Source organism: Panthera pardus, unplaced genomic scaffold (genome assembly GCF_024362965.1).
Source record: "Panthera pardus isolate Hobbes unplaced genomic scaffold, ASM2436296v1 HiC_scaffold_3, whole genome shotgun sequence".
NCBI lineage: Eukaryota > Metazoa > Chordata > Mammalia > Carnivora > Felidae > Panthera > Panthera pardus.
This window is the reverse complement of record NW_026526876.1, coordinates 59,603,471-59,630,909: the sequence shown is the minus strand read 5'-3', so window position 1 is coordinate 59,630,909 and position 27,439 is coordinate 59,603,471. Positions and strand designations below refer to the sequence as shown.

The 27,439-nt window shown below is 54.6% G+C and overlaps 1 protein-coding gene across 1 annotated transcript in view; it reads right to left on the bottom strand.

The window, feature by feature from the left end:
• Positions 1-26,692, bottom strand: part of RAB11FIP4 (RAB11 family interacting protein 4) — a 119,616-nt gene extending 92,924 nt beyond the window's left edge. Inside the window, exon 1 of the mRNA XM_053893513.1 lies at positions 26,240-26,692. Within this exon, the coding sequence (XP_053749488.1) occupies positions 26,240-26,398 (159 nt within the window). The 5' untranslated portion in view covers positions 26,399-26,692. The remainder of the gene's footprint in view (positions 1-26,239) is intronic.
• Between the last annotated feature and the right edge of the window lie 747 nt (positions 26,693-27,439).

The following is a 27,439-nucleotide window of genomic DNA, read 5'->3' as shown; positions in this document are numbered from 1 at the left end:
TCTGCTCCCCAGTTCACCACGGTAACCCCCGGACTCCAAGTTCTGCACCCCTGCCCTATCTGCCCCACCCAGGCAGCTCCCTTTCCCGGCCCTGTGGCCATTGAGTGTGAGGTCCAGCTACCCTGGGCAGAAACAAAGCTGGGCTAGGCTCCTGAAGATTTCTACACCTGTAAAGAGAGTTCTGGGCCAGTCTGGGATAGGGCAGGGTTGAAACTCCCCAGCATAGAAAAGCAGCTGCAATGGCAGACAGACAGATAAAGAAGGGAGGGAGTAGGCACCTGGGTGGCTCAGTGGGTTGAGCATCCGGCTCTTGATTTTGGCTCAGGTCACGATCTCTCAGTTCGTTAGAATGAGCCCTGAGTTGGGATCTGCATTGATAGCCTGGAGCCTGCTTGGGATTCTCTCTCTTCCTCTTTCTCTGCCCCCTCCACACTCACGCTCTCTTTCTCTCTCTCTCTCTCTCTCAAAATAAACATTAAAAAAATAATAAAACGTTTTTTAAAAAGAAGGGAGGGAGGGAGGGAGGGGGGTCACAGAGACAGGGGGGAACCTACAAGGAGAGAGAGGCAAGACACATTTCCTGGAGGCTCCCTTCAGCAGGCCAGGGAGTGCTTTCCAGAAGGGCACGGCTCAGTGCTGGTGGGAGCTGTTCAGCGCTATGCTGTCCTCCTTTGCCCCAGACCACCAAAGCGCAAGCCTAGATCGCCTTCCAAGCGATTCTGGGGAGGGGTCCTCCTGGAGGGGGTGAGGCAGGCGCTGGAGCCGGGAGTCCTGCTCAGGGTGGCCGGCCTGGAGGCCATAAGCTCGGGCACAGGGACGATTGTGGGACACTGGGGCGTGGAAAACGGAATGGAAGCATCATGAATCCCAGACTGCCTGGACCGTCTTCTGCGGGAAGGGGGTGGTGGGGAAGGGCATGGCAGGCGGCGGAGGCAGGGGAGGGAGAGAGGAATCCCAGACGAGGACAGCGGTTTGGGGTGGCTGGAGGCAAGGCGGGGAGGGCGTGTAGGAAGGGGAGGTGTCATGAAGGCAGGAGGCCGGAGACAGAAGGGACAGGGCCCGAAGGAGAAGGGCTTGGAAGCCGTGCGGAGGTTGGCTGCACTTTGTCCTGAGGTCGGGGTAGATGCGAGGGCAGTAAAGGGAGCAGGACCAGCAGCAAGCGGGGCTCGCAGCTGAGCACCGACTATGTGTCAGGGGCTACTCTGCGTACTTCACAGCCTCACTCCTCCCCACCTCCCAGCAGCGCTGTGCAAGAGCTGATCCAGAGGCCACGGCAGGTGAGGGTGGAATCCAACTCCCCGGGGGCTCCCTGGCACCCCCTCCGCCACCTCAGGGGGCTCCTGCCCTCCCCTGGAGCCTCAGGGCCGTGTGCTCCGAGCTGCCTGTTTACCCACTTTCCCGAGCAGCCCGGCTGCCTGACGTCAGGGCACACAATGCAGCCCTGTATTCTGGAACCCCCAACCCCCAGCCCCGAGGGACAAAGGGCACAAGAGGTGGAGGGGAAGGCAGCCGCTGGCCCTCTGGAGGAGAGGGGAGGGAAGTCAGGCCAGAGCTTCTGCAGAACCAGCTGGAGACAGACGGGGGGGCGGGGGTTCCAAGTGGGTCCTGCCAGTCCCTGCACCCCAGGCCACCCATCATCTGTGAGGAGCAGTCCCATGGCATCATTCAGATTGGCCACAGGTGCATGGGAAGGACTCAGGAGCCGGGGCTCAGGGTGAGCTTCATAATTTGTGGCACCCGGTGCAAAAATGGAAATGCTGGTGCCCTTGCTCAAAAATTATTCTGGCTTTCCAAGATGGTGACCACAGAGCTTCAAATGCTGTGTGACTGCATGGCATGCCAATACAGTCGGCTTCGCCTGGGCTTCAGAGGCACTCACGGGCTGACCTTGCATAAGGCATGCTACCTCTCTGGGCCTCAGTTTCCACCTGATGATGCACTCCAGGCCAGCTCACAGGACTATTGTGACAGTCAAATGAGATTATGGTGCAATAAAGGATGCTGTGGAGGGTAGAGTGCTATGAAGTGTTCTGTGCAAAAGGTACATAAAGAGAAGTGTGAGAATGAGCCTCCCCGCCACCAGGGGCTGTCTTGCTGCAGGGATTGGGGTGATAAAGTAGGGTGGGCTTGGAGCCTTTGTGAGTCTCAGGGATGCTGTGCTTCCCTGGCCCTCAGTCCAGTCCTGGCTTTACCCTCAGTGACATCACTGAGGGGTCCCCGGGAGCTCCTCCTCTCTCTGGGCCTCGGTTTCCACAACTGGAAAACGAAGGCATTAAATGACATTAATATGGCAGGTCTCTTCCAGCCCTGGAGCCTATATGATTGTAATGTTTCCCCCAGACGACTGGGTGGGCTTGGGGTTGGCAGGGAGGGGGAGAAGAAAACCAGATAGAGCAGTGGATGAGAGTAAAGGGCTAGGAGGCAGGTTGTCTCCATCCAACCGGGCTTCACCAAGGACCAGGTCAACAAATGGCTTGGGGACCCTGGAGTGTGGCCCTGGTGAATTACTCGACCTCTCTGAGCCTTTTACTTCCTCTCTCCTATAAAGTCAAGAAAACTGATGAGGACCAAAGCAGATCCCGTTGCTGGCCGCAAGGCTGCCCCTCCCTTCCCCTCCTTCTGTGTGGGGCAGCCCAGATGTGGGTGAGATGCCCACCTCCTGTTGGACCAGGTGCCTCAGGGGTGCCTCAACCCCCGAGCATGAGCCCTGATTGGGCCAAGTCAGGCAGGGGGCTCATCCCCTTGCCAGTGACTGGCTTAGGCAAAAAGCATGTTATACATTTCTGGCCAATGAGACACGAGAAAACATCTGCAAGGCACTTCTGGGAGAGGTTTTCCCTGATGATAGGGTGCAGATGGGGGTCGATGCTCAGGAAGTGCTCCCGGCCCTCCTTGCCATCCCGGAGTGCAGACTCTGTTTGGGTTTACGTGGGGGAAAGCTGAATGTTAGGGGGCTGGGTCCTCTGAGCCCCAGAAGGACACATCCCTGGAGCTGGCACGTGATGAGAAAGAACACATTTAAGCCATTTTGCATCAGTTCCTGGTCTCAAAGCTGGGGAGCCCCTAACTAGTGAAGGAGACCTCCCCAAGGGGCTGCAGGTGTAAAAGGCGGGAGTGGGAGGGTGGCTTTGAGAGCGAAGGTGCTCCGTGCACAATGGACGCACACTGGAGCATCTCTGGCCAGGGCGGCCAGGCGACAGGACGGGCCAGTCACATGGTACCCAGGCCACCGCCTCCTGGGCTGGACTTGCCGTCCTTACTGAGAGACCCCCAGCATGTCCCAGTGTCACCAAGCAGGCCCGTCACTCACAGCCTGCACTGCTGCTGACCAGAATCCCTCAGGCCACCCAAGAGGGCTTTGTTTGATGTATGAATAGGAATGAAAGGGACAGAAGCCTGGGTGGTCTGTGAGGTAGACTGACCTATCCATCCATTCCTTCATCTGGTCATTCCTTCTGCAAATGTTTCCTCAGACCCTGTCCTGCGGGGTGACAGGCAAGTTCCCAGGAAGCTCTCAGGGAGGGGACAGGTGTCTTGCTGTATTTTTTTTTTAAGTTTATTTATTTTTGACAGAGAGAGACAGAGAGACAGAGACAGAGACAGAGAGACAGAGTATGAGTGGGGGAGGGGCAGAAAGAGGGAGACACAGGATCCGAAGCAGGCTCCAGGCCCTGAGCTGTCAGCACAGAGCTCGATGCGGGGCTCGAACCCACGGACCGCGAGATCATGACCCGAGCCGAAGTCGGATGCTCAACTGATTGAGCCACCCTGGCGCCCCTGTCCTACTGTATTTTTTTAGTGAAGCAAAAATAGCCTAGGGAGCAGCAGAAAAGGGTACAGATGACTGTCAATACTGCCACATGCTCAAGGACACATAATGTCACTCTTGACTCTGGAAGTGGACAGAGCTGGACTCAAATCCCACTTCCTCCATTTACCAGCTGTGTGACCAAGGGTAATTGTGTTCAGCTTCTCTGATCAATAGCCTCTGCCTGCGGAGTGTTAGGATTTAAAGGGAAAGAACTGGAGACGTGGCCTGGAACCTGGCACAGAGCAAACCCCGGATAAAGTGAGCACTTGCATAGGCAGCCTCAGCCTACAGGCTGGGCGCCAAGCTGTTGATACAGGTAATCTCTGTGTGCCAGCATGGCCAATCCTCTTGTCTCTTCTTTCCACATTTCCTAAGTGGGTACATTTTAAAAATGGGTTGGATCATTTTTAAATCAGTGGGGAAAAAAACAGTAAAGCTCTCTTTATTCTTAAAAAAAAAAAAAAAAAAAAGACTCCCAGGATGGTGGGGGTAGAGAAGACAGAATCTACCATGATACAACCCCCCAAGAGATGTTACCCAAACCCTCAGTGAGAAAGAGCCCAGAGGGATTGGGGGATGCTAGGAGGCCCTTGAAGGGATTGTGCAGGACATTAGGGGACCAGAGCATGAACACGGCAGTGGGGGGCAGGGGATGGGGGCTAGCATGAGCAAAGGCAGACAGGAGGGACAGAGCAGGCAAGGCCAGACTCTGGAGGAGCCTGAAGGGCTTGGGAACCGCCAGCTGCCCTGTGTGGCGGGAGGGCAGGGGGACGATAGAGGTGGGGGCCCAACAGGGAGGGGACCCAGTGGGCTTTCCCCTCTGGTGGGTGGGGGTTTCAGGAGGGGTCCCAGAAAGCAGGTGTGGGAAGTTGCCCAAGCTCACAGTGCACGGTGGAGGGAGATGGGAGACTGGCGGCGAGGACATGGAGGTCCAGAGGAGGCGGCTGTGGGGACCCAGGGCTGCGAGGGGGTAGGAAAAGAGGGGCCAGGGAAGAGCTTATAGGCCTGTGGCGGGCCGGCTTGATTTGAGGTGGGGAAGAGGTGCAGGGAGGGAGGTGAAGCTGAGTGAGCGGACAGTGGGGACTATCTCCCCGGGCAGACACCCAGGAGGAGGGGCAGGGCACGGGGTGAGGGGGTCAGGGGACCATCACCCATCCAGGTCCCCGGAGCTCTCAGACACAGACACCTCCCTGGCCAGGCCTGACGGCTGCCAAGAAAAGGCTCCCCTCCGTTTGTTCTAACCACGACATCAACTTCTCTCCAAGGATGGCAATGGCAGTGCTGACCCAACCCCCCATGGTGGCAGATGCAGGGAGGAGTCGGTCTGGCATGGGAGACGGGGGCAGCCACCCGGCTGAGCACAAGGAGGTTGTGGCTTGAGGGCTCCAGTGACCAGGACTCAGAGAAGGTCTGGCCGAAGACCCCCAGGGGCACCCTCTCTTAGTTGCCCAGCCAGCCCAGGGCCCCAGGGCCCACGAGCGTGGCCAGATCCAGGTACCGGCCGTGCTGTGAAGAAAAGGAACACAGTCCCATTTACTCCGTGGGATGGACGCCCCTGGGCTTCTGATGGGTTTGACCGAGCACCTCCGAATTCTATGTGCCCATGAAGCAGCTGGGCATCTTAATGAGATGCAGATTCTGATTTGTTAGGTGCGGGGTGGGGCCTGCATTTCTAACCAGCTGCTGATCCTTGGAGTCACTCTGGAGTAGTGACATTCTAGGCGACCTCTAAGGACCCTTCCAGGATTCCGAAGCAGGGGTCCAAGAGGGAGTCCAATTGGTGCGCACCACTTGGAACCCTGGGGTACCAGTGTAGGAAGGAAAATTGACAGGTGGGCCAATCCTCCCTAATGGAGGAGGCCAAGGCTGTCGCCACCCCTGGTGGAGGTTTCCTGGCTATGAAGGCAGGGAGCTCACCCTGTAAGGGGAGGGGCACCTGTCCTAGGACACTGCTTTGGGGTTGCGGGGGTGGGGGCGGGTAGGCACAGTGCTGAAAGTACTGTGGAAGGGTGCCCCTTGCACCCTCCAGTGGCTCGACCTCAGCACCAGGCCTTGGGTCGGCCTCCTTGATCCTCAGGGTCCTGACAGGTGCTGCCCCCATCTAAGGCTCTGGTTGGTTTCGGGCCCATTATTTAATATCAAATGGGAATATCTGCTCATTGAAGGGGAGTGTGGGCCTGCTGGAGGTGCGAACACCACCCCTCACCAGGGCTCCCTCCCAGGCTGTGGTCCCTGGGCCCTGCCTCTCCCATCCATCCCACCCCGCTGCCCTTCCGACTGGCCCAGCTCCTGGTTCTAATCGTTCCTCCCGCTGCGCCGGGCCTCAGCCCCAGGCTGCCCTCCCCCAGACCCTGACACATCAACTAAACTCAAACTGAAATGCCTTCCCGCCAGCCCTCTGTTACCCAGAAAGTGGAGTTAATCAGAGCATCTCACAGCCTTCCTGTGAGCTGGGGCCTAGCTACTTGAAACAAAGCAAAATATGGGTGCTCCAGCCAGAAATTCCAATGTTGTTGCTGTCAACACAACAGAAGGTGGCAAATGAGAAGGATCAGTAGTTCTGGAAACCTCATTAGAGAACTTCCAAATGAAGGAGAGAAGAAAGCATCACCTCAAACCTGCCATGAGATCCTGGGAATATCCCAGACTCTCGGAACCTCAGTGTTTCGGTCTGTGAAATCGGGGCAGGCGACTGCCCACTTCATACCGTTCCTCTGGGAACCAAAAGAGATTATGGATTTGAGCGCGCTGGGCAGAGCAGGGCTTTAGTAACGGCATCCTGCCAGCCCCAATTCCCCTGCATGAACCAGGCTCCCTCCCTGCTGCTGGCAGAAGTCAGACAGACACTCCTGGTGGCTGCAGAGGAAGGGTGATGTCCTGCCTCCCCTAGCAGAAACCCCACAAAGATCTCAGAGGTGACAGTTAAGACTTCTTGGGTCAGGCTCGCACCCGTATCCAGACTCCATGACTTCAGAGGTGTGAAACTGTGAGCGCATCCCCCCATCTCTCTTACCAAGAGGACCAGGCTGTTGTGTCAGTGGGGGGAGAAGAGACTAATGGGGCCTGGCCCTTCTCATCCCTTGTCCCAGTGAGGTGGGTAGGACGGGGGATAGGGTCCCAGGCTCACCGAGGAAGCAAATGGACCCTCAAGAGGCTGAGCCTTTGCCCAAGGTCACCAGGAAGGCACTTCTCAGAGAGCATCAAGGTGTCCCATGAGAAGACGGTTCTGATGTCGGGAAGTTGGAGACGCACTGGGCCCGTGTCAAAACTTTTCACTAGAGCCTCCACTGGACTAAGGGGAGGGGCAAGCGGGTGCCTTTCCAAACTTGCTTGGCCACATACCCTGGTCTTTGCAGGACCAGGATTGTGCGGACTCAGGGTGGGGCCCCTTCCGTGGGCACTGCCACTGTCAGCTTGTTTTGCACAGGATGTTAAATGGGCCATTTCCCCACCGAAGTGGAATGCGCGAGACAGGAAGGCTGGCGATGCCCGTGGGCACCCCCAGAGAACGAAGAGACCTCAGTCCGCTCGCCCTATTCCCCATGGCCGGGCAGTTCTTGGGGCGCAGCTCCCAGCACTGCCTGCACCCCACCCCCTGGGGATACCTGCTGGGATCTCTCTGGGTCCTGCTGGAACCAAGCAGCTTCAGGGGTGGAGGAGAAGCTCCCGGGGCCTCAACCCAGAGCAGTGGGGATGTAATGGGCACGAGGGGTTGCTGCGTCTGGGCCTTCTTGCCCCCCACTTTCTTTCTGCTGCACATCCCTTCTCCTCTGAAGGGGGCCCTGCACTCCCAGCGGCTGGCCCCATGCAGAGCACTGGGGAAAGGCCTTAGGGCGAGCAGGTTGAATCCATTGCTTTGAGGGGCTCTTTGCAGAAGCAAATTTCTTTTCCAGGCAGCACAGCAGTAAAAAACAGGGGCAGGACGGTTCATACGTGATTTGCACCCTGTTCAGAGGGTATACTTCTCCCCCAACCTAAGTGGACTGGAGCCCTGGGCTAGAGGGAGGAGGGCCAATTGAAGAGGGTTCCCGGCACCATTCTGGGAGCCCCTGAGGAACTAGGGCTGTGGCACTTCATTTACCCTCACACCGGCCCTTGAAGGAGAGTCCCCGGCCTCTTTTACTAGACCAGAAAACAGGCTCAGGAGCATCAGGGACTCGGAGGGGCTCTCCCAGCATTCTGATCTGGAGCCTGCATGACCTCTGGCAGAGGCACGGGGGACACTCCCAACCTGGCGATCCCAATGCTGGTCTGTGGAGTCTGGCGGCCAGCATGGACCCAGGCACCTGCATTTTCAAAGGCCTCCCCAGAGAGTTTGATGATGAGACCCGGGAGGAGAATCCTGATTGAGTGGCTGGTAACCTCACACCGCCAGGGACAGTGGACCTGGGGACTTTGGGCTTTGAGCCCGGCACATGCCCTCTGAGGCTGGCAGGAGGGCAGGTTAGGTGGCTGTGGGGGGAATATTCCAGCAGCAGTGGAAGTGGGGGTGACAGCAAGCCCAGGCAGGCTCGGCTCGCTGTGGCCGCAACCTCTCCTGGCTGGCTCCTCACAGGGCTGACAGCTTACTGGGGTTAACAGTAATAACAATGGTGACAATGATTTAATGACAGGTGACACTTACAAGCAGTTACTATGAGCCGGGCATACACGCAATAACTCATCTACACTTCACAAGCAGAGGAAGGAGCTGTCATTACTGTACCCATTTTACAGATGAGGACACTGAGGCACAGAGAGTAAGGGCTTGCTAGGAAGCGATGGAACCAGAATTCAAACTTCAAGAGCCTGCACTCCTTCCTGCTGTGTGGTCCCAGCTTTGCAGTTCCCTCTTGTATCTGCGGTGGTAGGCACAGTGCCTGTCACAGAGCTGTGCTCACGTGTCTCTCCATCCTCATCCTCCTCCTCCTCCTCCTCCTCAGGCCACCACACATGGGGGCTGGGGGCCCGCAGCAGGCTATACCCAGTGCCACACTTCCTCTTCTAAATGTCCCTACAACTACAGAGGGTCTATAAAAATAACTCCCCTGTATAAAGGGCTTAGGATGCACCAGACATTGTGCTAAGAGCCTCACCTCATTCTCTTATTCCACTGTCAAGAACACCATCATTGTCTCACAGGTGAGGCTCAAAGATGTACAGAGACTCAGCCCAGGTCACAGTCGTAGCAAGTCACCGGGGGTTGACCTCTGACCTATCCAGCCCAGAGCCTGGGTCCTCGACCACAAAGCCCTCAGCCCCCAAACTTTATCAGGCAGCCAACAGAGGTAGAGAGGGATTTGCTTACCAACCATACAACTTCAGGGTGGAGCTCAGTAGACACTGGGTCGCTGGGTTCTGGGCTCGTCCCCGTGTACTTCGTTTATTCACCCACTCAGACGTTTAAGTAACGCTTACTGTGCCCTCGGTACGTGCCCCAGCCAGACGGGGTGCTGGGGGCAGAGTGGCGCACGTACCCAACTGCAGTCCTTACAGCCCGTTTGCCCGGGAAATGCAGAAGTAAACACTCCTTCCCGGGCAGGCGGGGGACGGCGAGCGCTGGGTGGGCTAGAAGGCTGGGTCGCCCTGCAGTCTGCATTCTGTCTCTGTCCAGCATCGCTTGCCCCTCACCCCGACTTTCCTTTGGGGGAACTACACCCTTCCCAGATAGTTTGAAGCCAGCCTCTGGAAATGGGCACCTGATCAGGCCCGGCCAATCAGATTCCCCTTTCCAGGTGTAGTCTTTGCATCAATGGGGGAAAATGGCAAACATCATGAACACCTTTAAGGTGAAAGGAAAATGGGGCTGGGAGGGGGTGGTCTTTATTAGCCTGCTAACGATAAACCTAAACCCAGATGCCTCCATCGTACTTAATGGTAGTAATGGACAGTCAGCCCATTTAAAAGAATAATAAGGGGACGCCTGGGTGGCTCAGTCGGTGAAGCATCCGCCTTCATCTCAGGTTCTGAGGCGTTCTGATCTCACGTTTCGTGGGTTCGAGTCCCACGCCGGGCTCTGTGCTGACAGCTCAGGGCCGGGAGCCTGCTTTGGATTCTGTTTCCTCTCTCTCTCTGCCCCTCCCCAATTTGTGTGTGCTCTCGTTCTCTCTCTCTCTCTCTCTCTCTCTCAAAAATAAATAAACATTAAAAAAAAATATAAAAGAGCAATAAGAAAAGGATAGTTGGGGTCTTGCCTCTGCCAGCCCCACAAACCCTTATAGTCACTGGCTCCAACTAGCCTAAGACCAGAGCAGGGTGCAGGGAATAATCTCAGCTCCCCCCAGCCTCCCCCAGACCCCCCCTGCCCGCTGCTTCCATCTGCCCGGGACCAGCTCTGTGGTGCTCTGTGGACAGCAAGTTAGTTTCAGCCTGTCCATCCCCTGCTGTACTGCTTCTGCCTGGGTTTTCCTGCCTTTCAAGGCTGGAGTCCTGCACTGATCCACAAACGAGACACAAGACTACCTCTTGCCAGCCCCTTCTCTCTAAGTGAGACCAACTCCCACACAACAGCAGCCTGGGTGACGCTGTCTTTGGGACACTGTCTGTGAGACCACCGGGGTAAAGGCACCTACCAGCCTGTTTCCCTGAACTTGCGGCTGGGCCACACGGTCAGCATCCCAGTAGGTGTCACTCCCAAGCCCTCCTAAGTTAGAGCAATGTCCCGTGCCCACCCCTGTTCCACCTAGTTCTAGAAATGCTGGTGACTTTCATCTAAGAAGGAAAGGTAATTGGACTCATAAATATAGGAAAGGAAGACATAATAAAATTATTACTTTCTGCAGAGGACATGATTGCTTACCTAGAAAATCCAAAGAAATCAACCAGAAAATTACCAGATGTAATAAATGAGTACATACCAATGGTGAGTTATGAGACAGATTTACAAAAATCAATTGCATTCTATATGCTAGTTACATGCAGTTAGAAAAAAAATCGATGGAGAAAAAGTATTTCATTCTCAGTAGTAACAAGACACATTAAATATTAAACATTAATTTAGCCTAATTGTAAGGCATTTCTTTTCTTTCTTTTTTTTTTAATGTTTATTTATTTTTGAGACAGAGAGAGACAGAGCATGAATGGGGGAGGGTCAGAGAGAGGGAGACACAGAATCTGAGACAGGCTCCAGGCTCTGAGCTGTCAGCACAGAGCCCAACGCGGGGCTTGAACTCATGGAGTGTGAGATCATGACCTGAGCTGAAGTCGGACGCTCAACTGACTGAGCCACCCAGGTGCCCCGACATTTATTTTCAATGTTAATATTTTTCTCCTATTGGCAAAACTAAACATACATTAAAGATGGCTAATTTAATAAATTTAAGGCAATGCCAAATAAAGACCTTGAAAATATGTCATACACTTTAAAAATCCACAAACAATGAAGGACATCAGAAAGCAGTTTTTAAAGGTAACGATGGTCAATGTCTCCATTTTAAGATATTATATGCTAACTAATCAAAATTTCATGCTGCTTTAAAAACAAAACAAAGATATCTCTGAGCATCAAAACATAAACATGATGGCGGGGCGCCTGGGTGGCTCAGTCGGTTAAGCATCCGACTTTGGCTCAGGTCATGATCTCATGGTTCGTGAGTTTAAGCCCCACATCCGGCTCTGTACTGACAGCCCAGAGCCTGGAGCCTGCTTCAGATTCTGTGTCTCCCTCTCTCTCTGCCCCTCCCCTGCTGGCTCTCTCTCTCTCTCTCTCTCTCTAAAAATAAACATTAAAAAAAATAAATAAACGTGATGGTAACGGATTATAACACACTGGAAAGAAAAGAATCCATGAATCCATAGTGATACTCAGAAAAGGGGGTGAAGAAAAGATCTTCACTGAACAATGCTCTATCTCTAGAAGGAATGAAAGAATTGGAAAAAAGTCACCATTTTGCAACCAGCTTTGTAATTTATGCAGGCAAGGAGCATCAGCAGGTGCTAAAGCCATTGTGTGAAAAGCTGTTGGGGAACGAAATATTTACACTGTCTCAAAGCACCATCCCCCAGATTGCTTATTAATTATAAAGGGGAAAAGGTACATTATATTGAAGGGATCAGGCAGGCAGGGCCTTAACCAAGTAATTAAACTCAGCATCACCAATAAAGGGGCAAAATGATGTCCCTTATGTGATGCTCTGAGAGGTCCACACTCCTCTCTCCTTGACAAAAATGCAAGGAAACAATCAGACATATCTAGATTATGGGACAGCCTACAGGACAAGTGGCCTAAACTTGAAAGAAAATGCGAATGTTATGAAAGCCAAAAACAAAACAAAACAAAAGAAAAAACAGAGAGAGTTCTCATTTCAAGGAGATACAAGAGGCAGCATCTGCCAAACCAGATGCAATGTGTGATCCCTGACTGAATCCTGCATCAGAAGAGAAAGCAGCAAGGGAAGGAAAGTTTGAGAACAACCGGGGAACAACCGGGGAAAAGACTGAACCTTAGATGATGCTGTTGAATTACTATTAAGTCTTAGGTGTGGTGATGACTCTTGTTTAGATAGGAGACTGTCCTTGTTCTTTATACTCTAAAGTGTTTTGGGGGGAACCTGTCAAGACGTCATCACTTAAAGTGCTTCTGCAAAACAAAACAACACTAAAGGAGATAAATTATAGACAGATAAATTATAGATAGATAGAGTAAAAGAAAAAGCAGATGTGACAAAGGTGAACAGTTGGTGAATCTAGGAAGGGCATATCTGGGTGTTCATCGTATTCTTTAACTTTTCCTTTTGAACACAAAGGATGAGAAAAAAAAAAAACAGAAAAGGAAAAACTAATGGAATTCAGTTCTCGTTTAAAAAGAAATTAAACATATTAATAGAACTGAATGTTGGACGAACTTTGTAATAAATTCCAAGTGGGTAAAAGCTAAACATTTTTATAAATTGGAGAGGGGTTTGGAAACAAAACAACTTATTCTTGCTAGAGATGGGAAGTAAGTTCCTAACATCTGTCGGGGAGGAAGAATTTCCTCTGTTCTTCAAGATCCTTCCAGCTGGACTAAGAATCAGACTAACAGGGGGCGCCTGGGTGGCTCACTCAGCTGGGCGTCCAACTTTGGCTCAGGTCATGATCTGGCAGCTCTTGAGTTCGAGCCCCACATCGGGCTCTGTGCTGACAGCTCGGAGCCTGGAGCCTTCTTCGGATTCTGTGTCTCCCTCTTTGCCCCTTCCCTGCTCGCACTCTGTCTCTCAAAAATAAATAACACCCCCCCCCCCAAATTTAATTAACAGAAGAAAAATCAAATTTCATTTCGTACTTATGGGGAATCCACATAGACATGGAAATTCCAAAGATAGGGAAAATAAGGTATACACAGGAGAAGGCAGGAGGGGTCTGGGACTTCAGAAAGAAGGAATGAAATTCACAGGAAGATGAAAAAGAGTAATTGTTTGGTAAACAAATGTTTGGGCCCCTCAGAAACACTGGGGCATGAAGAACTCTGATCAAACAGGCTTGCCGGGTTCCGCCCTGTCTCCCATAGCCAGTTCACATCATAGTGTAGTTATCTATGGTGATAGATAGGGCAGGTCCTCCATCTAAATTCTTTTTAGGTCTTAGGTGTGAACTCAAAATAATCTTTTGAACTCAAAATAATCTTTTTTGAACTCAAAATAATCTTCATGCCAAAGTAGCCCATCTTGGGGCAGCCTGCCCTTGGCCCCTACACTACTAAGAAAAGGATAATTATAATTAGAAATAAGGAAGATATGATATAATTGAAAAAAGAAATCTTCAAATGTAGGAAAATTTTCAAGTGATAGAATGTAATGAACAAATACAAAAAGGAAGGCAACAGAGCAAGATAAAAAGTGACAAATGCTTTTGAAAAAATATAAAGAACCAATTTAAAAAATAGAGATCAAGTTGGGGCGCCTGGGTGGCTCGGTCGGTTAAGCGTCCGACTTCGGCTCAGGTCATGATCTCACGGTCTGTGAGTTCGAGCCCCGCGTCGGGCTCTGTGCTGACAGCTCAGAGCCTGGAGCCTGTTTCGGATTCTGTGTCTCCCTCTCTCTCTCTCTACCCCTCCCTCACTCACACTTTGTCTGTCTCTCTCTCTCTCAAAAATAAACATTAAAAAAAATTAAAAAAAAAAAAAAGATCAAGACATAAGTCCCTCTTGATTAGTGCTTGGAAGAGATGGATACAACACTTTATGCAGAAGGAAATACGAAGAATAAACAGCAACATGAGGGGCGCCTGGGTGGCTCAGTCGGTTAAGTGTCTGACTTTTGATTTCGGCTGAGGTCGTGAGCTCATGGGTTCGTGAGTTCCAGCCCTGTGTTGGACTCTGCGCTGACAGCGTGGAGCCTGCCTGGGATTCTCTCTCTCTGTCTCTCTCTCTCTCTGTCTCTCTCTGCTCCTCCCTCACTCACACACTCTCAGAGAATAAATAAATCAACTTTAAAAAGAAGAAGAAAAGCAACATGGGGAAACCGCAAACTCGTTAGTGATCAAAAGTGAAAACGTAAACAAGTTGGGAATACTATTACATATTACACATCCACATCTCCCACACTGGCAGAAACAGATATAATGTTGCTGGGGATGTGGCGAAACAGGCACCCTCATGCCTCGGGCAAATCGTATCAGAGGCAGGGGAGGGCACAGACAGGGAGACACTGACAACCAGACCGTCGGATGGCCCCAGAAGCCCAAATGCCTCTGCCTGGATGAGGAGGCAGGCACCTGACTCCACCCACTAGTGTCTGGGACGTGGCAACAGGTGTCTCCCACTCAGGGTCAGGGTTTTGAGAAGCCCATAGCAGAGGCCAGTCCTCTGGCTGGCAACCGGGCGCTGGGCCGAGGACAGAGCCCAGGCAGCTGGGATGCTGGGGTCTGTCAGCATTACCGAGGAAGGCCAACCCAGTGTGGAGTGCAGGTGGACCACTTAGGGGGAAGGCCCAGGACTCCCCCCTCAAGCATCCCCCCCCCACACTCTCTTGGGGCATCATCATCGGGGAGAACTGTTTCCTTTAGGCTCCACCCTTCCCCCCCGCCAGCTCAGGGGCTGGGTCCTGCAGAGGCTGCCGGGACCCAGGAGTTGACCAGCCAGCCCAGGTACCTCTACAGGTGTGCCAGGCTCAGTAAACTGTGTGAGGCAGACAGAAGTCTGCGGAAACACTCATAGTGGCTGGTGGGAGGGCCAATCCTGGGACCTGGATTAAACAGAGAGGTGACGGGGCTCCATCTGGGACTCAGGGCCAGGACATAGCGTTAGGTGGAAAGGGGCCAAATAAGGCATATGCACTGGTCACAACCACATGTGGGTCACTGCCAAGGACACAATATGGGTATTAAGGTATAAAAATGCAGTTTGGTGCTCATTAGCTTTCTTGTCCCACAAAGTTGTTTAAATGTCTCTGGTCCTATAAAGTTGCTATAAATTGACAACAATATTTGGAACTTTTTTTCCTTTAAAATAAAAAGCGGCTGTCCTGGGAGGGATTCCTCATGAACCACGTGAGCCATGCAGGTGTGTGCACATCCTCGAGCTGGGCTCAGGCCCCATCACCCAAGCCACCTAAGTGGGGGTCACAGGACACGCATGAGGTGACGTTCTCTCCTGCTTATCGAGCACGGCTGTGAAGTCCAATGGATAGCCCGGAAGTCACCCTCTGACCCTGCACTTCTCTCCATCACCTCACCTACTTTCTTCCTGCCCCTGGACTGGGGGGTGGGGGGGCAGTGGCCTCCACGATGCCTCCCTTTCCTTCACCCCATGCTACTGCCAGACGGGTTTGTCTAAAACAACACAGAGCTACGTTATTGCTCTTCTTCAACCTTTTCAACATTTCATCCAGACACCTGCATGATAAAATCTACCCTTTCCTCTCCATCCGGCCTCCTCCTGCCTGTCAGCTCAGTCCCTGTCCCATCTGCCACCTCTCCTGCCTGGCAGGTCTTTCCTCTGGCATAGCCATCTTTCCCTTCTGCCCTGGTTGACCCTGTTCAAGACTCACCCCGGTCACCCCTGGGAAGCTTCCCACCTCCGGGCAGAGTGAATCTCCTGTCACACCAAGCACACCTGGACAGGTCCCCAGTGGCACCCTTCACATGGAGGGCAGCCATGATTTCCATCTTAGAACACTCCCGACACCCGCCCCCCCCCCCTGCCCCAGGAGTGAGCTGCTCAGGGAAGGAAGTCTATCCTAACCACCTGTATGCCCTCTGGCCCCAAACGTGACATAGAGCAGGTGCTCAAAAAGATCCCTAAAAGAATGAAAACAGACAGCCCACCCAGAAAACCGAGACTGGTAACACTGATATTAATATGAATGACACTTAACCTAATATTATCTCTGCCATACAGGTGAGACTGAGACACCGAGAGGTTAGGTAACTTTGAGTCCCCCAGCTAAAAGGTGGCAGTCACCTTCTCAGACCCTGTGTGCCTGATGCCAGTGCCCTGAGAGAATGTTACAGCCGGCCTGGCCTGAACTGGGATGCTGGGGAAGGTGGAGGCACGGGGAGCAAGAGAAGGTCAAGGCTGGGGCGCCTGGGAGGCTCAGTTGGTTGAGCGTCCGACTTCGGCTCAGGTCATGATCTCGCGGTTCGTGAGTTCAAGCCCCGCATCGGGGCTCTGTGCTGACAGCTCAGAGCCTGGAGCCTGCTTTGGATTCTGTGTCTCCCTCTCTCTGACCCTCCCCCGTTCGTGCTCTGTCTCTGTCTCAAAAATAAATACATGTTAAAAAAAAAAAAAAGGTCAAGGCTGCCTGGGGCCAGACGGCCTTCATGTCTGGGAAGGGCCCCCAGCGTGGGCCAAGAAGATGAAGGAGCCTGGAGAATGGGGGCAGGGTGCTGGCGGGGTGTGCCATTTGCAAGTCAGGCCCCTACCCCTGCCCTACGTGCCTGGGGATGATGGAGGATGGAGGAGGGGCACCTGGCAGGAAAACCACGTGAAGCAGTGGAGATGCGTCATCCGCGGGACGTTGCCGGTGGCCTCTCTCCGCCCTAAAACTCGGTCCCCGCTGCCACCTGCCCTTCCGTTGCAGCGAGGCCAGCCTGGCCTGCAGGGCCCATCCAGGGCTCCTGGCAGTGCCCTCGTCGTCCTGCAGATTACAACCTACTTCTAATTATGGCTCCAGTCAGGCGCTGCTCCACACACTGAACCCGGGCCACCCCAGATTTAGAAACACCAGATGAAGCCTCGGATTTGAGGTTCCTCCGACGTCAAGTTTCTGAAACTCAGATCTGATCATTCTCTTCCCTCTCCTGACCCTGGGAGAACCTGGAAGGGACCCCAACTGCCCCAGCTCCTCCATTTCCTGTGGGACCCTGGACAATTCACTTCACCTCTCCGGTTCACAGGGTTGTTTCCAGGATGAACCAGAACGAGAACTATGATGGCAGACAGCACTAATCATTTCTTCACCCCCCCCCCCCCCCCCCCCCCGTCCACAGAAAGTCACTAGTGGCTGCGGGAGAAGGTGTGGCCATTGCACAAGGGAGGCCTATGCCTGGAAAAGTACCAGGCAGAGGAAAGCGGTCAGAGGTGTGCTCTCAGGACTGAGAGCAGCAGGGATGCCAACAAGGCAGGTGAATGATGATGCCGAGAGGTGCCATGTTGGGTCTTGACGTATCGTCTCCAGCTCTCAGCACTCACACTCCCACAAATAGGGGTTGTGGCCCCCATTTCACAGATAAGGAAACAGGTCCATCCATCATAATAAGCACCTTTGAAATTATGTAGGCTTTCCCTTCTTAGAGTCAGGCCTCGGCCCTCACCAGACCCAAGGCCAACGTGGGGAGTGCGAAATGAAAACCAGCTAACTCCAAAGAGGGGAGGCCCGGGCTGCCGTGCACCCACGACTCATCTGAGCCAGCCAGCCAGCCAGTCTCAGCTCCTCAGCCCTCTGGAAGGTCACCATCTGGCCCCTGCTCCAGCCCTCACCCTCCCTGCCCTTGCTGTGCCCTCTCCACACACAGTCGCGTATCACTCCCTAAAAATGCCAGTCCCCAGCCCTGGATCTGTGCTTAGGCCTCAGGCCTTGTAGTTACTCAGAAATGCTGGTCGCATGGTGGATGGAGAGGCAGGGGAGGCGGAAGGGTGGGTGAACAGATGGATGGACAAATGGGTGGATGTGCAATGAACGGATGAGTAGATGGGTCGATGGGGAGGCAGACGTTTGGATGGATGGATGAGCAGAGAGGTGGCTGGCTGACTAAGCGGATGTTTAAGTAGGATGTGCTGTCCGATGGGCAGGTAGGTGGCTGGCTGGATGGGGAGAGGGAAGGGTGAGCAAAATTTGGAGCCCCAGGAGACAGACCTTAGCTCACTGTGTGAAAGAGAACTCGGCCAGAGCCTTGTCAGAGCAGAACGGGCTTGTCTAGGGAGGCAGTGAGCCCCCATCTCCTGGCAGGCCTGTGCTAGAATGACACAGGCATTGAATGGGCCTCTAACTCCCCTGGTGGTTTTTGTTTTGGTGTAAATCAGTCTCTGATTTACCTGTCTACCCTGTCCAGGTATGTGTTGGTCTTAGATTGGGATCTCCCTCAGGACAGTGGCCACCATAGGCCCATGCGCAATCGATACCTGCTTTTGCAGGAAGCTGGCAATATTCTCTGAGTTCTGTGCCACAGCAAATGAGACTCGAGGTCTTAGATCCCAAGGGAACTTAGAGGTCCTCAAAGCTCTAGTTTGGGCTATGGCTACCAGGAGGCTTACTCTCCTCTTGCATCACTGGTATACAAATGTGTAGAGTCTGAGCTGCTTTGTTCTCCCTGTCTCTAAGAGCATGCAACTATGAACACGGGATCCCTCAGCAGTGACCCCAGGGGTGATATGTTGGTGGCCCTAAGCTCTGGGAGGGGCGCCTCCAAGGATCAGAAGATGCTGGGGGTGGGGGAAACAGCATAGAACAGAAGGGTTCAAAGAGCCCCAAGTCTAACTGGGGGTGGTTCCAGTTGAGGTGCCCTGGAGAGGGCGAGCAGTCATATCAACCGCACGTTCCAGCAGTTAACTATGGCCCTGGCCAGTTCTTACTCTGTGCAGGGAGGAGGCAAGATGGGCCGGGCAGATGAGCAGTCAGCGACCCAGAAAGAAGACAGCGAGGCGAGCGTCTTGAGGCATCTTCTGGTGGGGATGTGAGATGCCCCGAGCCAGCCCGGCTGAGTCCCTGGGCCCCCACACCTGCGCCTGGCCTTTAAAGTGGGCCGAATCCCACTTTAATCAGGTTCTCTGTTTTTCCCTCATATAAACTCCTGTGTTGTGGGCAGTCAGACCGAAGGGCTGAGGAAGAAGAGGGAGGAGGTCAAGGGCCTGCCAGTAAGAGCCAGGCTGAGGCGCATTCCTTGGACTTGTGCACCTGCTGGCATACATCTCCGCGTGGATGCCAGGCACATCTCAGGTTTCACAGGCTAACGTGGACCTCCTGACTCCTTGCCCAACCCGCCTCCAGCCTCAGTCTTCCCCATCCAGCAAATTCTCCAAATTCTCTCCTTGTCTCTCACACCCTCCTTCCAGTGGGCTCGACTGTCCAAATCCAGCCACGTCTCCATTACCGCTGCCCTGCTCTGTGCCTCCAGCATCTCTCCCCTGGATGAGATGACCGCCCGCCTGTGGGTGCCCTGCTTCCCCCTGCCCATCTCCCTTTATTCCTCTTGCCTCACAGGCCACTTGCCGTGTCTCTAACCCCCAGGCCTCTCCTGCCGCTGCCTGGGTCAGCCACCCTCAGATATCTGCCAGGTGCAGGCAGTCCCCCACTTCATTCCAGCCTCTACCTAAATGTCCTCCTAGAACAGAAGTCACTCAAAGGGCAAGAATCTCCTTTTGGTTTTGTTTCAGTACTTTGTTTCTTCCTAGTACCTACCACTACCTGTTAGTAATTTTTATTCCTTTGCCTGTGTCTTTCCCAGCTCCAGGCCACTCCGATTTGCCAGTGCCTGGAAGGGTTTTGGCATATCGTAGGCATGTGAGATGTAAACGGGGAAAAAAATTTTTTTTTAATCCTGGAAACATATATTAAGACAACTCCCACATGCAAAAGGTATTTCCATTAAGACTACTCTATAAAAATTTCAGGGCCTTCACCCAATTGTGTGTGTGCGTGTGAGAAGAGAGCAGTTAGGGCAGGCATGACATTCACTGTTTCCAGGTCAGCAGGCGTTCCCTCCCCCATCCCTCCCTGTTCTGGTTTGCCCAGTTCTAACTGTCATTCCCAGCCAGCTGTCAGCCTCCCCTTCAGCGCTGGTGGGACTGCTCAGGGCCTGGGGAAGAACAGGGGCCACTGCAGCAGGGGACAGAGGAGCCCCCTTACGCACTTACTCTGGGATCGGGCAGGAACCCCCCCCCCCCCCACCAGGCCTGTACAAATGGACCCGTGAACGAGGGCGTTCCAGCCCACACCAAGTGGCACGGGGTGGGGCTGGTGGGTGGGTCACCAGCCCCAAATCTGCGCTGCCCTCCAAGGCAGGGATGACTGACCCCGACGGCGGTGGAGCCAGCCGGCCCATGGAAGGAGGAGTGCTTTCTCAGCCTTCCACCACACACCCACCAGGTTTCTGGGATCCCCCTCCCGGCCCACCAGCCTGGGGAGGCACACGGGGAATCATTGGCCACAGGCAGAGCGTTGCTTCCTCTGCCCTGCCTCCACCACCACCTTCTCCTCTCTCCTTCCTTGCCTATTTGGTTCTCTTCCTGGAGCTGCAGAAAGTGCCCAGGCCTCAGAGTTGGGGCCATTTCTAAACACCACTCTGCCTGCCCTGGCTGGTAACCCTGAGGCCTACAGCATCCACCTTCAGAGGGTGAAGGCCCAGCACCCAAGGACAGCTCAGATCCTCTGCCCACTGAAACTACTCTGAGGGCATGTCTTGCTGTTTGCAAGGCCTGATTCTGTTCCCCCATTCAGATCTCAACGTGGAGGCACCGACCACACCTGCCCACCACCAAGTCCTCCACTACCTAGAGCTTTCTTCTTCTCTAGAACCCGGTATGTTGGGAGCTATACCCAGAGATGTTCACCACATGCATTCAGGCCACGTCAAGAATGTCTGACAAGATGGACCAGTCCCTGTGGGCTTTCTTCACACGGCCCTCCTCCCGGCACAGCCAAACTGTGATGCAGGCCCGTCGGAGAGGCCGGAGGGTGCTGCATGCCTGCCAGGGCCTGCCCCTCCCCGCCCCACCCCCACAGCTGGGGACCTTGTGCTCACCCCCTACGCCTGAGGGACCACAGCTTCCAGGGTGTGCCCAGCGGGGGCAGAAGCGCAGGAAAGAGAAGGTCTCGGGCCCACTCCTGCTCTGCTCCCCTCTCATGGCCCACAGGCACCCCCACCTTTCCTTCGAGGCTCGGAGGACCTGGGCCCTCCTGTTTTGTCAGCTGTGTCATCTGTAGGGTGTCCCCAATCGGGCAGGGCACCTAGAGGGGCCCATTTGCCAACAGAGCTTTGAGTTGCATCATCCAGGAGTGACTTTTGGGGGTTTGCAGGCCTTCTGGGCCCCTGCCAGTTCTGCCCCCACCCCTACCCAAGTCTGGGCCCTCTTCCTCTCTGACAGTGTGTCACAGTCTCCTGCTGGATCCGGCCTGTGTTCTCAAGCACACATCCCATCTTGCTGCCTGGCTCTTCCCACTGTCTACGGAGGATGGCTGAGCCTTTCCTGATCTGGTTCCTCTCCTGCTATCGCTTCCCCACCTCCCAAGATCTAGCCACAGATGTGGGGAACACGGATGCTTCTTCCCCAGCAGCCAATCCCCTCTCCTGGGCAGACCCCAGCTGTAGTTCACGGTCCCCTGTCCCTGGCAGCCCACAAATCTGAGGTGGATCCCACCCCAGCGCCGGCCCCTGAGTCATCTTGTCCTGTCCCAGCACCCCAAGCCCTTTGCCAGCTCAGGCAGCGTCGGCATCTCCCTCACGGCAGTCGTGAGTGCAGAGGGGACGTGGGGACTGAGGGAACCCAGCTGGGACCTTTATTTCATCTCCTGCCCAATGTGAAGAAGGAGGCATCATGCCCCAATTCTTCTGGCCATATCTGGGGCAAACGCAAAGACGGGGGAAATTACAGACTAGTCCTGGTTAGCTACAGCTGAGCTACCTCCCCCAAATAATTCACAACACCCTTTCGGATGTGGGAGTGGCCCCCCCATTCCCAGCAGGAAGGACAGGCCCACTGTGCAGAGGAGACAGTGCCGTGTTAACAGATGGCAGAGAGGCCACTCAACCGCTTTTGTCTTGTCTTATCTAGCAAGAAGGATGGTCTTCAAACTGAAAAAAGGAGAGGATGTGCAACAGGGAATATGGCCCATCTCTCGCTGCTTTTAAGGTCTTCTGTCCTCAGACTGGTGATAGGATGCAAGGCCGACTGGCAGATCTGAGCTGGACAAGGAGGATAGGCTGAGAGCACCACACGCTGGTCCCAGACCTTGACCTCAGCCCCAGGGAACTCCAGAACAGCCTCTCAAAGGTGCTTGCAAGTGTTCAGAAAGTAATCGTAGTAACAACAGCAACAGCGGTCCTGATAGAGGGCCTACTCTGTGCAGATCCCAGACTAAGCGCTTCCCATATATTAGCTGGTTCAACCTCCACGATAACCCAATGGAATGGGGACTACAATCACCCCCATTTTATGGATGAGTAAACAGAGGCTTAGAAAGGTTAGAGGAAAAAAAGCAAGACATGAGAAGTCAATATGATTTCAGACCACGCTCCTATGTACTTGTCTGCCTGCTCCCACGTATCAGGGACTTTCAGAGTTGGGACAGTGGAATTTCCCCCCATCTTTGTAGTCCTTAAAAGCTCAATCTTTGTGTTTCCGTTACAGGCACTTATGTTTTTATCAAATTTTCTTGTCTTCTCTTTTCTGCTCTGATTCCTAAGCCAATAAATCAGGGGGGATGTCAGAGGCCAACCTAATTTACACATAATACCATTACTAACTCCTGTGCATACTTTATTCAGACTTCCTAGTTTTTACCTAATGTCCTGTTCTTGTTCCGTGATCCCATCTGCCTTACATGTAGTTGTCGTGTCTGCTTAGGCTCTGCTGGGCTGTGACAGTTTCTCAGACTTCCCTCGGTTTTGATGACCTTGGCAAATTGAAAGAATACTAAGCAGGTGTTCTGCAGAATATCCTTCAGTTGGGGTTTGTCTGATATTTTACTCACGACTAGACTGGGGTTTGGGGAGGAAGACCGTAGAGGTAAAGAGCCTCTTATCACGTCACATCAAGGGTACACATTGTCTACATGACTTATCACTATTGATGTTGATCGTGTGGCTGAGACAGTGCTAGTCAGGCTTCTCTGCTGAAAAGTTACACCTTTAGAAGGCAGCCACTACGCACATCTGACACTTCTTTCAAGGGGTGGGGAGTTAGGCTCTGCCTGCTTGGTGGGGAATCATCTACATAAATTATTTGAATTTCTTCTGTATAGGAAATTTTCCTAGTATTTATTTATTCACTCATCCAATCATTTATATTAGCATGGCCTCATGGGTATTTTATTTTCTTCTTTGCAACCCAGTATATTTTGATCAGTTCATAGGATTCTGGAATCCCTGGTATTCTGGAGGGAGTTGGTAAAACGCAGGTAACCAGCTCTGAGTTCACTGAACGCCACAGCTAGTGAACCACAGCTATCTACCCTACAGCGCTAGTGGGTTGGGAGATCAAGGTTTCCACTTGAGTTTTGAACAAACGAAATAGAAACCGTCCAAGCACATAGAATTTCGAAGGCATCCCTAACTGTGGAGAAATGACTTTCCTCCATTGTAATGTGTAGCGAGGACTACGCAGAATGTACGTCTGTGGGTCTCGGTCAAGGATAGTGTGAGTAGAACCGCCCCTACCAGGCCCTGTCCGTGGTCCTGCCCTGTGTTTCCAATCAGCCTGTGGATTCGGATAGAAGCACTGCTTCTCTACCCTGCAGGTAGCATAGCATGTGAGAGTGACAGAGGTAGGATTTTAAATTCTCTCCACTGTCTATTACAATGGGATGAAATGAACGAGATGAAAGTTAATAGGAAAAAGGGCCAAATAACAGGTTTTGATTCAAGAAATTACTGACACAGACCAGAGGCCTGATCTCTTCAACAAGCCAGGATTATTAAAATTTTGTTTTAAAAAAGGAATTGCACTAGAGTAGAGAGACCTAAGGGTCACAACATTGATGCACTGCACAGTCGTAGAGAGGAAACTGGTTTAAACAAAACAGCAAAAATGGACATTTTGGGGCCAAACAGAGAAATGTGAACAAGGTCTGCATATTAAGTGAGATGAAAATTTACTGAAGCAGAAAGTGCTGATCATTTACCAGGGAAAAAAATCAGGTTAAAAAACAGTATGCACAGCATGATCTCATTTTATGGGGGAAATCTACATATAAGCATAGAAACAGTTCTGGAAGGATGTAACCAAGGTGTCACAGTGGAGCTGCCTGGGAGATGGGAACATAATACCCACATTTCTAATTTCCTACAGTGCATACAAACTGCTTCTCTAGTATGATTATGCTGTAAAAAGAAAGAAATCACTGACCCTTCTCCAGGACTGAGGGGAATCCTGGTTTGGCAGAGGTTTCTAAGAAAGATCCCTGAGGGTCTGGATGGCCAGAAACGTAATATAAATGGAAAGTGTGGTGCACCATGCACAAGGCAGCCTCCTGGGTGTGTGTCAGGTGTTGGGGTTGGAGCAGTCCTGGGGGTCTCCTGACCCAGGTCCTCTGCATTATTACTAGGAAAACTGAGTCACACAAATTAGTTGATGGCAGCTCCAGGGCCATAAGCCAGAGATTTAGCCCCTACCAGGTCATAAGGAAATGGCTGGGGCTTCAGGAACAGAGGGTATTCGACCTGGAGAAGTGAAGACGGGAAGGAGTGGATGGGAAGGAGCTAAGGGGGCAGGAGTGTTCTTTTCAAATATTTAAAGGCTGCCACACACAAGAGAGACCCATGTGAGTCCCTGTGCAGAACCGAGATGACTACGTGACAAGCAGGTTTGGCTCTAAGAGTGCAGGAAGGAGAAGGGGTTCCAACAACAGCAGCTGTCCAGCTCAGGGATAAGGTGGTGACGCTTGCTGGGGGCTCAGGGGGCCTCCTGCACAGATTGCTGGGAGAACCGCTTTGCTATTCTGGAACTCCGGGTTCCAGCAGAGCCAGGCAGGTGCTTCCCCCTGTAGCCTGTGTCCTGGGAGGAGTGCTGGGGCTCTCCCCATGCTAAGGGGCTGCTCGGCTGGCCTCAGAGGCAGCCACTGGTGAGGGCGAGGGGCTTGGCTGGCCTTTGGGGAAGAAGATCCTGATGGCTGCAGGAAATGTGGACTCTAACAAGAAGCACAGCGGCGAGCTTCCTGGGATGGGGTAGCTGACTCCTCCAACTTGATAACCTGCCTCATCCTCTTCCACCTATTGCTCCCAGGTCCTGGCCATGCCCAGGTGCCATGGAGAGATGGGTATCTATCATCTCCCCCTTGCCAGGTGGCAGAAAGGCACGGGTCCAACCTAACCAAGTCCTGGCTTCTCCCATGTTATGGAATGCTAGGCACGAGGTGCCCCAGGAACAGAATGCCCATCTGATGCCCTCAGTGCCCACGCTCCCCACGCAGAGCCTGAGGCCTTAGGTGGCCTTGGAAAATCAGGGCTTCTGTCCCCAGGAGAAAACCCCTGTCAGAGTGGGCAGTAACTCGAGAATGAGGATGCTCCCCGTCAGGTGGGTGCCCTGCCCTCCCTCCCGGACCCAAGTCACCAGTCCTTGTGCCCATGGCACGAGAGGACACTGGTCGTGGGAGCATTTATCGCTATTCCTCTGGCTACCCCACTGGCAACACCCACCCACTGATTCTTGCCCTAACAACCAACAGAACTCCTGCTTTCCCCAAATAGACGCGGGCCTATCACAGGGGACACTGCAAGCTTGGCTCTGGCTGGCCTGCCGCAGCTAACACAGCCAGCTGCCAGCCAGGCCTGCCCATCGGAGCCCGAAAGAGGGGTCACCAGGTGTCATGCTCCTCCTGGGTGCGAGGCCCGGTGGGTGCAGTCCGGCTGCAGCGCGCTCCCAGTGGGCCCGTCCACCCACTGGCTGGGCCCAACGGGGCGCACGCCCCACCCCCCGCCGCCCCCCACCGCGTCCTGGAATTCCGTTCCCACAGACCCGGGCCGGCTCTGTCTCCGCAGGGGCAGGGAGGGCGGGGGTCCCGAAGCCGGGTTCTTGACAGCGCCTTCCCCCAAGTGGGTTTTCACACCGGCCAAAGGGACCCGCACTGCGGGGGAGGGAAGGTGGGCAGAGAAGCCACCCTGGGCGTGCCGCGTGCCGCTCGCCGCCGCGGGTGCTGTCGGGGGGGGGGTGGGGGGGGAAGCGGGGGTCCGACCGGGCAGGGGGAGGGGGAGGTGCCGGGAGGTAGGGGGCCCGCTCGGGCGGTGGGGGTGGGGGAAGGGGCTGGCGCCGGCGGGGCCCCTCCCGGGCAGGTGGAGGGCAGGGCCGCCGGCGGGGGCCCGGGGACGCGGCGCCCTTACCTCCTCGCCCTGGCCGAAGCGCAGCCCCAGCGCCGCGACGCGCTCCACGCGCAGGAAGCCGTCGGGGTCGCGGCCGCACACCTCGAACACCTCGCGCAGGCGGCGCACGGAGCGCAGCAGAGCCGCGGGGGCGCCCGCCCAGCCCGCGCCGCCCGCCATCCGGCCGGCCCCGCGGCTAGCCCGAGCCCCGCGCCGCCCGCCGCGGCCGCCGCAGCCCGCCCCGCGCCGCCGCCGCCGCCATCGCCGCCGCGCGCCCTCCGGGCCGCCCGCCCGCCCGCGCGCCTCTGCGACGCGCAGCCTCCGCCCGGCGGCGGCCGAGCCGTGTCAGCGGCGGCGCCGCAGCCCCGCGCTCCGGGCGGGCGGGGAGGGGCGGCGGCGGCGCGGAGGCTGCAGACAAAAGGAGCCGCGCTCCTGCGGGGCGGGCCGCCCCCCGCCCCCCGCCCCGCCGACTCGGTTTCCCTTTGCTCCCCCCTCCTCCCCCGAAAACCGGAGGGGGGCGCGCGGCCGGTGCCCGGAAACTCCCAGCTGCCCGAAGGCCCCGCCCCCCTGGGAGAAGGCAGACGAGAGGCCCGGGTCCCACCGCTTCGCCTCCGCGCTCGCGGCCCCCACCCCGCCGCCCGCCCGTCCCCGCTGCCGGCGCCCCGGGGGCGTCCCCGGCAGGACCCGGCGCTCTGCAGGTTCTAGGTGTTTTCCTCCGTTCGTGTCCGATTGTTCATTCATTCGGAAGCTGAGAGCCAGAGAGGTTGAACTACTTACCCTGGCCACACAGCTTGTGAGAGGAAGGGCTAACATTTATATCCAGTCCAGATCTGGATGGACCTAGACTCCCTACTCCTAACCTCTGGAACGGTTTCCAGGCTTTGGACCACACGGTCCTCCCCAGCAGCATTTGTAGGGCCGGATGCCTGCTGGGGGAAGGACGGGGAGAGGAAGAGCAGGGAACAGAGCTCCAGCCCCAATAGGCATCCAGCGACAGGGGAGGGAGAGAGAGAGAGAGGACCGGGCCCCGGCAGGAGGAAGGAGAAGCAAGCAACTAGGTTTGCCTGTTGCGGACACAAAACACCTTAGGGAGGTTCCCTCCCTTCCCCTGGGTTTGCACCCTCACCCCTCTCTGGCAGGCCCTGGGTGCCTGAGCCCTGCCCAAGCTCAGAGGCCAGGACAGAATCTGAGAGGTGGCAGTGGCCTCCAGGCCTGGCCCTT